This window comes from Melanaphis sacchari, unplaced genomic scaffold, assembly GCF_002803265.2.
Source record: "Melanaphis sacchari strain LSU unplaced genomic scaffold, SCAv2.0 Contig45_pilon_pilon, whole genome shotgun sequence".
Classification (NCBI taxonomy): domain Eukaryota; kingdom Metazoa; phylum Arthropoda; class Insecta; order Hemiptera; family Aphididae; genus Melanaphis; species Melanaphis sacchari.
Genome location: NW_020271303.1, coordinates 1,389,577 through 1,402,997, shown reverse-complemented (window position 1 = coordinate 1,402,997; position 13,421 = coordinate 1,389,577). Strand labels below are relative to the sequence as shown.

At 24.9% G+C, this 13,421-nt stretch overlaps 2 protein-coding genes across 3 annotated transcripts; one reads left to right on the top strand and one right to left on the bottom strand.

Moving 5' to 3' along the window:
- The first annotated feature begins 392 nt into the window (after positions 1–392).
- LOC112598180 lies at positions 393–2,772 on the top strand. Its single transcript, XM_025344568.1, has 8 exons — positions 393–816; positions 948–1,158; positions 1,225–1,397; positions 1,604–1,704; positions 1,923–2,046; positions 2,107–2,198; positions 2,270–2,445; positions 2,505–2,772. The coding sequence occupies exons 1-8, from the start codon at positions 683–685 to the stop codon at positions 2,580–2,582; spliced, it is 1,089 nt and encodes a 362-aa protein (XP_025200353.1). The 5' UTR covers positions 393–682; the 3' UTR covers positions 2,583–2,772.
- A 1,564-nt stretch (positions 2,773–4,336) lies between these two features.
- Positions 4,337–12,741, bottom strand: LOC112598147 (ATP-dependent RNA helicase dbp2-like). 2 transcript variants are annotated; one of them, XM_025344517.1, is made up of 10 exons: positions 12,555–12,741; positions 11,142–11,482; positions 10,962–11,087; positions 10,786–10,897; positions 10,157–10,525; positions 9,910–10,082; positions 9,742–9,852; positions 9,347–9,468; positions 4,926–5,165; positions 4,337–4,858 (listed from the first exon to the last, which is right to left on the bottom strand). In XM_025344517.1, the coding sequence occupies exons 2-10, from the start codon at positions 11,423–11,425 to the stop codon at positions 4,404–4,406; spliced, it is 1,992 nt and encodes a 663-aa protein (XP_025200302.1). In that variant the 5' UTR covers positions 11,426–11,482; positions 12,555–12,741; the 3' UTR covers positions 4,337–4,403. The 2 variants fall into 2 exon arrangements, with proteins under 2 accessions (XP_025200302.1, XP_025200303.1); XM_025344518.1 differs by having other exon boundaries at positions 11,142–11,455.
- Positions 12,742–13,421: the final 680 nt, after the last annotated feature.

Here is a 13,421-nt window from a genome sequence, read left to right as displayed (position 1 = left end):
TTTTTATCTCATATATACACGTAATATGAATTATTTATAGGGTTTATGGTTTTATAATATTATTATATCTAAAGCTATTCCAATTCATAACCGTAATTATATACCTACCTAGTTACTTATTACCTACTTATTACGATATAAAAGTGAAACTTTTTTATTATTTAAAATTAATAAAATAACTTAATTTAAATATAAAAATTAACAATACTAATTAAAACTTAAAAGTCAAAAATTTCAACTATAAATTGAATTAATTTATAAAACCCCGTAGAGTATAGACGTTTTAATCTTTTGTCAATTTTATCCTCTTACGACAGTTTCCAACCTGAATCTAGATGTCGGGGGATCCATGTGACTGTCGACTGCTTCAGACCCGTCAGCTGTGTCAATGGTGGAACTAGGAGATCGTAATATTCTTATCTATAAACATGATGATAAAAATTGTATTCATTTTTAAATTTCATTTTCTAATTTTTATCTTGGACAGTTGAACTACTTGAACTACGGTGGTTGAATATGAACGATTGAGCCATCACTCCCATCCGTTATTCGTCATCGTTTATGACTTAACCAATTTTAAGTTAAATTTATCACCATCTGTGAATTTATTTTCGTTGTTGTTTAGATACTCGATAGGTAGTTGATAGTATTTCTATGGTCAATCGTTACGAATCTGAGTTTTATGTATTTCAGTGGTTATAATTATAAATACCGTAATCTATTATCGATTAAACGAATATTTTGTAGTTTCTTTGATATGCCGTTCTATGCTGTAATTTTCAAGTCTAAGAAAGCGGGTGCAATAGCCGCAAACTGGTAAGTTCATCTTAGTATTTGAATATACACTTCAACACATTCTACTGAAGAAATATGTTTAATTAAAAACATAACAAATTGCTTGTTTTTAATTCATATTGAAACATTGAAATAGTAACATCGATTTATAGGGAAGCAGTTCGTGGATTGAGAGATGCTACTCCTAATTCATTTGCTAAGAAATTTGATACAAAAATAGAAGCAGAGAAATATATTAAAGATTTCAAATTCCAGATTGTGCAAAATACACCAAGCACTAATGATTATTCCAAAGGTGTGAAAAGGAAAAGATCCGAAAATTCAAATTTTCCGATCAGTTTAGTTAAAGACCATATAAAAAAAGTACTTGTCTTATTTATATTTTAATTTATTAATAACTAATTACTATGTTTTGGATATTTTCTTCAGATAAAAATGGCATTCAGTGATTTGCTTGCTGTATCATCTTTAACAGGATTATCGGTGACCAGTTTAGACCAATTAAAAAATTTAAACAATTTAGTAATTGGTAAACTTCATGAAATATTGAATGTAAATGAAACTGAATCCGTAGAACACTTGTCCTTGGTTACTACCATAAAGTATGTCTGCTCTTTAGTGTGCGATACAGTTATATAATTATCCTTAGTAATATGAAAGAAATAATTTATAGGATTGTTTTATTTTATTTTATGTTAATTTTTCTTAACTTTTGTAAATTGATTCTCTTCATTTATAACATTTATATTACTTACAGTAGATTATAACAAACTCATAAAAATATATTTTTTTTTTAATGTTTAACTAGTACACCATCAGATACATTTTTTAATGAAAAAGATTTTTGTTCTCCTAATATTGATGTTATAGATGGTACCGACTTACTCCCATCTGAACTAGAATCAGCAAGTAATTATAACAGTTATTTAATTACATAACATTATATAATAATTTATTATTCAGTTAAGATAAATAAATAGTTGTTTATTCAAAAACTTATTTTTTTTTTAACTTCTAAAGCTATAATTAAATTACATTTTTACAAAAATAATATCAAAACTAAATGAATTATTTATTTAGTAGGTGTCAGATTAAAAGATAATATGCTCATATTGTTTAAATTTTAGAAAAATCGTTCACGTTCAATGAAAAAAATGAAGTTATTGTTTATACGGATGGTGCTTGTTCGAATAATGGTTATAAAGGAGCATCTGCAGGAGCTGGAGTATGGTTTGGAAAAAGTCATCCTTTGTAAGTGTTTTTGTGATAAATCATATTTTAGTACATTGTTGAAATTAATACTTTTATTAGGAATTTGGCAATAAAAGTACCTGGAATACAAACTAATAACAATGCAGAAATATTTTCAACCATTAAAGCAATTGAACGTGTTAATTCTACTGGTAATTTATGTGTATGTTGTTAAAACAAATTATACTTGCAAATTTTCTAAACAACATTAATTTATTTTTAGGTCTTACTAGAATAAGTATACACACAGATTCAGATTTTGTCATTAAAAGTGTAAATGAATGGATGCCGCGTTGGCAGGCTAATGGGTGGAAAACTAGTGCAGGTGCTGAAGTGAAAAATAAAGAAATGTTTATGGTATTAAATAAAAGAATTCAGTCTATGGATTCAGTTAGCTGGGTAATATAAAAACAATTTACTTCAAATTTTGTTCTAAATTTAATTAGTTTTCTATTTAGATATATGTTCCTGGCCATAAAGGAATTACTGGTAACGAGGAAGCTGATAAGCTAGCCAGGATAGGAGCTAAAATGTAAAGGAATAAGTTTTAAATTAACTCCACTGTTATTATTAACCAGCTAAATTTGTACTTTTTCTTAATTCATAACATTCATTTTAAATATATTTTATATTCATCATTAAATTATACAACTATTTCAGACAAGTGAAGTTAAGTTTATGTGTGTATATTATTAAAAAGAAAAAAAACATTTTATATTTAAAATGTAAATGTATTATTTCAAATATCAGTTTTAAATCTCAACATAATACATTTTTCTTATCCAATTAAATGTTGGCTACTTATTTAATTCTTGTATGAAAAAAATAAATTATAATTTTTTTTTAGATTTAGAAAGAATAATAACATATATTTTGAAATAGTGTGGCATCATGAATTAATAATTATTGAAAGATAAACATATATTTGTTTATTAAATGTTCAAAAAAAAATATAACCAAACTTGATTCTTCTGTTTACATTTTTAAATTAATTGAAAAATGATTCAAATCCAAAACAAACAAAACTGAAATGAAGGTGCTCTAATTAGCTCTAAATTTCACATCTGAACATTAAAATTTTGAATATGGTCTAAATATCTATCTCAAGCTCTCCTATTAAGGTTCAACTTTTAAAAAGTACCTACTGGTTAATGCAATTTTATTTATTTTCTCCTTTTATTATAGGCTGATGGTTATTCAAATAAAATAATTAAATCTTTATTATTGAATTCAAATTTACTTCATCATTCAATGACCAAGTTCACTCAATATTTACTACACATCAAAGCAAGTTCCACAATTTTTTATAATTCTTACATTACAAAAAATTAGAACAAGGAAAGTTCATTTAAAATTTGTTCACAGGATTGATTGGATTTCAAACTTATAAAATCCAAATTAAAAGTACCAATAAAATATTTATTATGTAATTAATTCATATTAATCATTATTTATTAGTTTGAGATATGTTATCACCAGTCTTTGAATTGGGAGTGGGAAACAGGGTACATTCTGTTTAGTATAATAAATTAATTTTGTAATCTTCACTTTAAAAAATTGTATGAATTCAATATTGAAATTTAATTCAATCAATTACATAACTTTTACCAATTTGTTTTCCAAATCTAAGAACCATTTTTTTATACTTCCTACTTAAGCACTAAGACTGAGTATCGTTATATCTACATTCAACAATTTGATGTACTTATTACCATTTAATATTATTGCATAAAATTTATTTTTAACATAATTGCAAAATTTAATAAAATATAATACAATACAATAGTTAACATCCAACCATAAAATATCTACTTTTATGGAATATTTGTGTAAAAAAATAGTAATAACTAACAAACGAGTGAGAACTTACATTTTGAAATATATTTGAATTTATTTAGAAGAATGAATTATATGTTTTTATACTTAACATACATTTTTTTATCAGCAGAAAATATAATTTTACATGTTATAAACCAAGTATTTTAAATATCAAAACATTAATACAAAAATGTTCTATCCACATAAATCTTAATAGCATTGAGTACTATTTAGAACAAAAGAATTTTTTATCATTCAATTTAATAATTGTTTAAAATAAAATTTCAAATAATAAATAATCAAAATTTAGTTAGAAATATTGAATATATATATATATATATATATAAATATTATATAAATAAGTATATTCATAAATCATAATTTATCAATAATTTACTAAAAATAATATTACACGGGTATAATTTTTTTATTTTTTACTTTTTCTAGACATTCCATTGTTATCTAATAAAATTATGTTTGAAAATAAAGTGCTTTATAATTAATATATATATAAAAGAAAAAAAAATGAAAGTCATAAATTAAAAACCTCCTCTAAAGTTACTGTTTGGTTGTGGCGCCTGAAACCCATAATTGCTCACATAACCAGGAGGTGGGTTGCTCATATTAGGCATTTGAACTGGCGGCTGTGACACAAATGTTGGTTGATGCTGACTAGGTTGGTGCTGAGTTACTTGACTGTTGTTGCTATCTCCCCATCTGCTAGCTCTTTCACGACCAGGAGTAGTACCATTGTTATTATTCATAATGTTGTTAACAGGAATAGTTCCTGTAAATCCACTACGACCTCCCTGATTTCCGCTTGAATAGCTATCACGACTAGAACTATGACTTCCGCCCATGTAACCACCTCGATTTCCTCCTCTATATGCACCTCGGCCACCACTACCATAATTTCCACGACTACCACGGTCATGATTACCACGGCCTCGATTGTTTTGTCCACCGCGGTCACGATTACGATTGGAGCGATCCACTAAAATATTTAGTATATAATTATTATTCAAAAAATCAAAGACCTTAAACTATTTAACAAAACATACTCTTTCCAAACACTCCAGTAGCAGCCATTTCTGCAAGTTCAAAAAGCTTTGGATTAACGACTTGTTTAGCTTCTTGTAAGACAGATATGAGATCTTTGGCTTGACGAGCATTGCTGGGAGTGACAAATGTAAATGCTGTTCCAGTACGGCTAGAACGACCTGTTCTACCAATACGATGTACATAATCCTCAGATGAATTTGGGTAATCATAATTTATCACATATTTGACATCGTCCACATCTAATTAGCAATAAAATATTAAGCTATTAATATTTAAAAAAATCAAAATATGATTAAGATGGATAGTTAATGTATATCATTAATAAAAATAGGGATAGTAAACAGAATAAAAAAATAATAATAACCTTAAATTAATTAAATATTAAAAACAAATCTTATAAAATGAATTATTCTGTGTATTTTTAAGCTGTTTAACATGTAATTCATGTAATTAGGTTAAAAAGAAAACTAATCTAAATAGACCAATGCATAGTTAGTGAAAAGAAAAAATCATTTTAGATTCAATACAGATAACTTAAAAAAAGTGTTAAATTTAACATCTTAATTTAAGATGTTTACTAATAACTAATACAATCAAAACACTAAATTTATTTAAATCATAAAAACACACTAGTTACTCTAGTATAGACTACTGCATTAAAATATGACTATACCCAGCTATTAAATTTACTCCATTAGAAAAATATACTTATTTATTTTTAATTGAAGATTTTATTTCTTTACACTTTAATTAACAAGAAAGTGAATACTCAAGAGCAAGATGATAGTTGTGTTTGTTATATGACATCGTATATATGTGATAGCAGTTGTTAAAAGTAGATAAATATTTTTAATAATTATTCATATTTTTTATGCTTAACAAGAAAAATAAAGCATCATGTAGTTCTAATTTTATTAAACACTTGTCATATTATTTTAAAATTTATAATTATAATAAATCAATTAAAGAAATATATTTTCTAATGAGAGTTAAGACTTCATTTCGATGTTTATATAACTGGGATGGCCAACATAAAAATGTTCAAGGGTTACAAGGATAACTATTACAATATCAAGAGCCAAAATGTTCATAGATACATTTTATATAACTTGATAATTTTCTATAAATATATACCAAAAAATTAAGATTCATAATGATAAGGAAATTTTGATTTTATAAATAGAATGTGAGTTGCATCTGACAAAGATGAGAACTGCAAGTTGGCCAACCTAGACCCTGTTATACAATTTTAAATGCTTGTTAAAAAAATTTATAAGCAAAATCTTTAAATTGCATTGATTATTGTTGTCTAAGAAATAAATCAACATGAAAGCAAATTACTTATTAACAAGTTTTTTACCAATTTAAAAAGTATTAAAAAACTACTTTTTTTCTTCAAAAAACAAAAAAGGGGTATTAATTAATTAACAGTTTGTTTGCCTAAAATTGATTAATAATTAGTCAATAAAAAATCCTTAATACACAAAAAAATAAGTTAAAATTTATTTATACTGATATAAATGATTTGATTTTTAATTATTGTATTTGTACCTAATATAATTTTATCAAATGGTTTTACAAAAATTGGGTCATTAATTATTAATGTAATAAGAATTACATTTATTGCTCTTTTAAGAATTTAAAATATGTAATCAATCAAGCACTACAATTTTTATGAACTTTAATAAAATGTTCAACACAAAAATTGAAAGTTCTTCAAAACAATTTACTAATTTTAAAAACTTAAATGAGATACTTTATAAAAGTATCCACATAATATAAACAATATAATTATAACAAAATTTTATAGAAATAGAACACACAATTAAAATACTTTTAAATGAAATAATATACTCAAATATTATTTAACTGTAGCAATATAAATAAAAACAGTTTTAAGTATATTAGAACAAAATTACTTTGTTGAATAAGAATGATGTTAACCTGTAATACATTTTTAAATAATATACAAAATTACCAGACTGATTGACATAATATAAAATATTTCAGATGCCTTTATTTAACATGAAGGAGCATTATTTGTGACATAATATACAACATTATAATATAAATTTATACAATGAATAATAGTTATTATTCATTAGTATTATGTCATGTTTTATCTTCTAACTTCTTATGATGAGTCTTAACCGTTTCTGAAGGGCAAAATATATTTCCTTTACAAAACAACTTGAAATAATATCAATATAAAATATTACATCAATACAAAATTGATACTCAGAAAAAATTGTAAACATTTAAATTTCATCTACAACTTTTCTCATTAAAACTATTTAGTGACTAAACTCTAGTAGTTACACAAATAAACTATAATAAATATTTCAAAAATATTTAACACATTAAAAACTATTAAAATATTTATTTATTTTTTAAATATCTTATAATCACTGTTTATTTTGTGATAATAACAACCTTAAATAGGCAGAATTTATATTGCATTATATGTATTATAATAAATGGTGTATTTTCAATAAATTTTGTAAATCATATTCAAGCAATTAATAATACATATAAATACTATTGAAGTAACTATAATTATTATATACATAATATAATGTACAATTTATTAATACCACTGTTTATCAGAGATAATATTACTTTTATTATTATTATTATTTTAGTTACAATGATTTTTTGATTAATAAATCCAATGTTTAGTTTAGCATTAATTAAATACTCCTTTAGTATATTTAGTAAAATAGTTTAAAAGATAAATTAATTTTAGAAGCTATCATGTTTATATTAGACTGTTATGTTACTAAAGAAGAATTATCATTTCAGTGTTTTTTTGTTGCATTCTGCACTAGAAGACCAGTAAAAAATATTGAACTGAATCATTAAAAATGCTTGACATCATGGTCAGAGTTTAGTATCTAATCCTACTTAACTGCATATTTCATTAAATATTGATTTTTAATTTTTAATGAAATTTGAAATAATTGCCACTTTAATGTTGCTTTAAAATTATAAAAAATTTAAACAAAATATAAAAGGCTTAAAAAATTATATGTCTGGTACAAAAGTTATTTTACTAAGGAACATAAATATTTTTCTTACAAAATTAAAATTTAAACTCTCAATTAAGTATTTTAATGTAAGTTGTCGATAGTGTCATTAAAATAATTTAAATCTGACATTCAAAATGTATGAACAATAAAAATAATTATATACATATTTATTTAAATTTTGATCCTACATTACAATATAATTAAAAATTTGTCCAAGAATTGATTAAGCTCATCAATATTAAAAGCTAAGAATAAAACTAAAATAAATTCCTAAAAAAATAAATAAGCACAATGCTAATAATATATATTGAATATTTTGCTCCTTCACATTTATATTTTAATTACTCCTCTATGCCTATCGAGAATGTCTCTTTCAACAGATATTTATTTGCGTAGAAATTTAGACATTCATTAGTATGTGACCTACCAGGTATATAAAATTAAATTACAAGCATAACTTTTTATATCTTCCAGAAAATACATGATTAATTTTTAATTATTTTCTATTGAGAAGTCAGATTTTTAATCATTTGTGTATGATCTCTATTTCAAGGGTTCATACAATTTTATAATTGATTGTTAGTTAAAAATGTATAGGTTAATTGAATATATAGTCGATCAATGTGGTATGATTTTCATTCATCAGATATTATAGTATTCTCTGGCAATATATTTTATTTTGGATAATTAGAATGAATATATTTTTATTTCAGTTTATCTTATAAAATTATAGAAGATTATGGTGTTTCCAGTAGGTCACTAACTAAATGTCAAATTTATTTAATTATCTGAACAACTTTTTAGATAGTATCTTAAAGTTTAATGAATAATTTACCAATAATTATAAACATGTAGTCAAATTATCAAGTAGTCAATAAAATAAAAATTAATAAATTTCAGATAATTAAAATTCTATCGCACTAATATTAGCCTAATTAAGGTCAATTGGTATAACATAGCCTCCTTATTAAGTGTTGGGCTGATGTAATTACTGATCAAATGATTGAGCATTTAAGCGGATTAGAATCGATACATTTTAGATGAGCTTTAAATTATCACAGAATAACCTGAATCCGCTTATATATTCACATTTCATTTTTGACCAGATTTATATAATCACACACATGGCGTGATTAAAACACCAGCCCTACATGTTGTTTGTGTAGTTTTTTCTTGAATTGATAATCAAGAATTAAAAAAAAAAAAGAAAAAAGAAAATAGGCTATATTATATTACGTGCCTTGAAAATCATCCGATGTGCTCTGTTTTCTTTGACATTAACCCGACCGGCTGAGCAAGTAGATACAAGACCATCGAAGGCATCGATACAATTACAACCAGTCTGGAATCTGGGTTCCACGGTCTGATTTGCTTTCTTTACTGCAACTTACCCAAACCACGAGCAGCTACATCAGTTGCCACCAGAATATTTGCTTGACCAGAACGAAATTGATTCAATGTGTGATCGCGTTCATTTTGAGACTTATTACCATGTATTCCAATGGATCTCCATCTTGACATTTCATTATGATAAACAAAATTAATATAATATTTAAATTATATAAAATAATCTAGGTGATAATTTGAAACATAAAACACTCAATATAAAAATAATAGTAATAATTTATTCAAATGAATAAAATGAGCAAATACCCAATAGTACAGATATTAAACATTACATTGATTAGTTATATAAATTAATATTTTTTTTTCAACCAGCAAAAATTGAGTATCTTAAGTTAAAAATGTTATCAAGTAGATAAATTTAAAAATAAAAATGTTTTACCCATTCCGATTCACTAATTTCACAATATTATCAACAGAACGTTTAGTTTCTACAAAAATGATAGTTTTATTGTCTGGTTGAGAAAATATATCTGTTAACAAAGCATATAGCCTGAAAAAAAAGTTTAATTATTTTCAAGAAATATATTAAAACTTTAATAAATCTTACTTTTGTTCTTTTTCATAATCATCACATACGTCGACTACTTGAGAGATATTATGATTAGCTGATAAATTTAAAGAGCCCACATTCACTTGTATATAATCATCCAAAAACTCTTCTGCTAAATTTTTAACTTCGGGGGGCCATGTTGCTGACCACATTAAAACTTGACGATCCGGCTGGTAAATATTTATTGATTTATATATCTAATCGTATAAGATTTAATATTAAAAATTAAAGTTAATTTATTTACCCGGATCTGTTCAATAATTTTACGTATCTGAGGCTCAAAACCCATATCCAACATACGATCAGCTTCATCAAGTACTAAATAAGTGCATCGTTTTAAATTAGTTGTATTCCTTTCTAAGAAGTCGATAAGTCTTCCAGGTGTTGCTATTACAATTTCTACACCCCGTTCTAAATCATCAACTTGAGGACCTTTGGGAGCACCACCAAATACACAAGTATTTCTTACAAATGTAGAGGTACCAAATGAAACAGCTACTTGTTGAATTTGCTGAGCAAGTTCACGAGTAGGTGCTAATACTAAAACTATGGGACCATCATAACGTAAGAGACGAGGCTGATGATTGATGTGTAATATTGCCGGCAACATATACTAAAAACATAAGTAGAAACAATAATTATTATAATAAATAACTTCATTTTTACAATTCAATGTCAGCAATTTAAATTTTAACATTAAGAAAAAATATAGGCAATTTGAAATAATTGACCTAAGATAACTTTAGTAAATTTTAAATTTATTCAAATAATCAGTATGTTTTGATGAATTTTAAAATCAAATATCTTATTTTATTCCATAGAATATATAACTATGAAAATAAAATTATTTAAGACAAAATGTCATCAACTTACAGCAAGAGTTTTTCCAGAACCTGTTTGAGCTATTCCAACCATGTTTCTTCCACTTAGTGCAATTGGCCAACTAACCGCTTGAATAGGAGTTGGATTGCTAAATCCTTGTTTTCTAATTATTTCATAAATATATATTATTTATATCATTCATAATACATTAATACTCAAGTACTTACTTAACTTCATTGAAAACATAGTCTGGAAGAATGACTTCATTGAAATTCATAATTGGATCTGGGATATTACTACCAACATACGAAATTTCTTTTTCCCTAACATAATTTTCCACTTCTACCCTAGGACTAAATATAAATAAATTTAACAAATAGAATTTATTACAAATATTAAATACATACCGATTTATAACTAATGGATGAGGAGTATAAAAATTTTTTTGGAAAGGTTGAAGAGTTTCATTTTCCCATTTTGGCTTACGTAGAGCCCCACCAGGTTGCTTACTCTTTAAGCTATTAAAATTATTTCCTCCACCTCCTCCTGGTCCACCACGTCTATATCCATCACTATCTCCACCACCACGGCTACCAAAATTTGAGCCACGGCTGCTATAACTATCGCTTCTGTTCATACCGCCACCTCTTGGTGCTCCTCGACTACCACCGCCATAATTTGCACGTCTCATTGAACTGCGACTAAATTTAGTATCAGTTCCCTGTGATAAAATTTCAGTATCCTGAATCTATTAAATCAAATAAATAGTTAACTATAGGGAAATAAAAACTAAAATATTAACTGAACAATTATGAATAATTAATTCATAAAATATAATAACAATATAATAAAATGTATTACTTTCAAAAAAATATTAAATACAAATGAATACCTAACTCTTTACTTACTAAACCATAATTATTTAAACTGTCAACTAACAATCAGAGAAATTTATATTTTATAAACATATTATTATATTTATTTATAATCAACAATCATTTAAAATTAAAATAAATATTTAAGTTAGATAGTACTTTATTAATGAAAATAATATTATATTTTAATATATATATGATACTTAAAATGTTAGTTTTTAAGGACGTAGTAGAATTAGTACCTTATTTACAAAATAATTAAGTATTAAATATATTCAATTTAACATGATCCCATTATTTTTATGACAAATAAAATGCAATAAAATATACAGTAAATAAAGAGTTAAATGGTTTATGATATAGTAAATTATTAAGCAATGTTATAAAAACATAAATTCAAGTTTTTATTTACCTATAATTTTCATAAAAAATAATTATTGTACTTTATATCATCAAACATTTTAATTTATAGTTTTTTGACAAATTCACTTAATAATTATTAAGCCATAAAATAAGCTAAATTTATATTAAGTTAAAGATATTGTAATCCCTAATTAAATATCCATTGGTTTGGCCCCACCCAAAATTACATTAAGTATAGGAATACAATTATTTACAAATAGTATTTAATGTAAAAACTAGACTCGAAGCAGGAATTTGATTGTAATACCAAAACTTAACATTCTTAAAATTTAAAATTATTATTAAATTATGCAAGTTACAAATAGTAAAATTTTCATATGTAATAAATTTGTTAGCAATATTTTCAACAATTAGCTATAATATTAGGTATTTATATATTCAGTATTTAAACATTTCTATACACACAAATACCGTAGGAGCTTATTTATTGAATAAGTACACAATAATATCATAAGAACATTATAGCATTAAAATTAATGGTGGACTAACAAAACAAGGATAAAAACGTAAATCTTTACTTACGTGGAGATACTTAGTAAACGGAACTAATCTTAAGAATAAATAATATTTAACAATGAACTGATAAATTGTTTAATATGATACAAATATATTAATAAAAATAGTCAAAAGAAAAATGAAAAAACAGTCACTAAATGACTAAAGCTTCGAGCAAAACAAAAACTATAGATTTCTTCCGTAATCCGTTCATTCGTTGCTGTTGTGTAAAAAAAGAAAATTATCAATTATTTTGACAAATGGAAAAAAAAATTATAAGTGACGCTGTTGACGTAAATGTTTTATATAAACTCCTTGGAGTTCTGAAATGCATGACCAACTTGAACAAAATGTAGTATTAAATCAATGTTTACCAATTATTGGCGCTATTTTGACTTTTGAATTATAGCCCTTTGTAAAGATTAAGTAGCTGTATCACACACCATTGAATAGTTAAATTAAACTTTAGTATTGTACATAATCAGTAGCATATTAAATAGATCAGAGAGAAAATATTATGGACATTTATGGACTGGGATTTTGCCACCATGAGCCTCTGGACTATATCACTCACAATTTTTTTTGTTTTACCATAACATTTAAAGCAGAATGAAATTTGATGTTATTTAATAATTCTAAGAATGATGTGTTATGTGTGTATCGATTTTAGATTACAACAAAAAAAATAACTAAAAATGAATAACTATACCACAAAGTATTCTTTAGCGCGTAGTTGAATATTAACAATCTATACGCTGCATGTATTTGTATATAGAAAATATGTATACAAAAAAATATATCGTATAATAAAGTTACAAATATGTCTGTTTATCAATAATTTGTAATAACAGAATAATAAGCAAGAACACACTTTCAACCAAGTACCTAGTACAA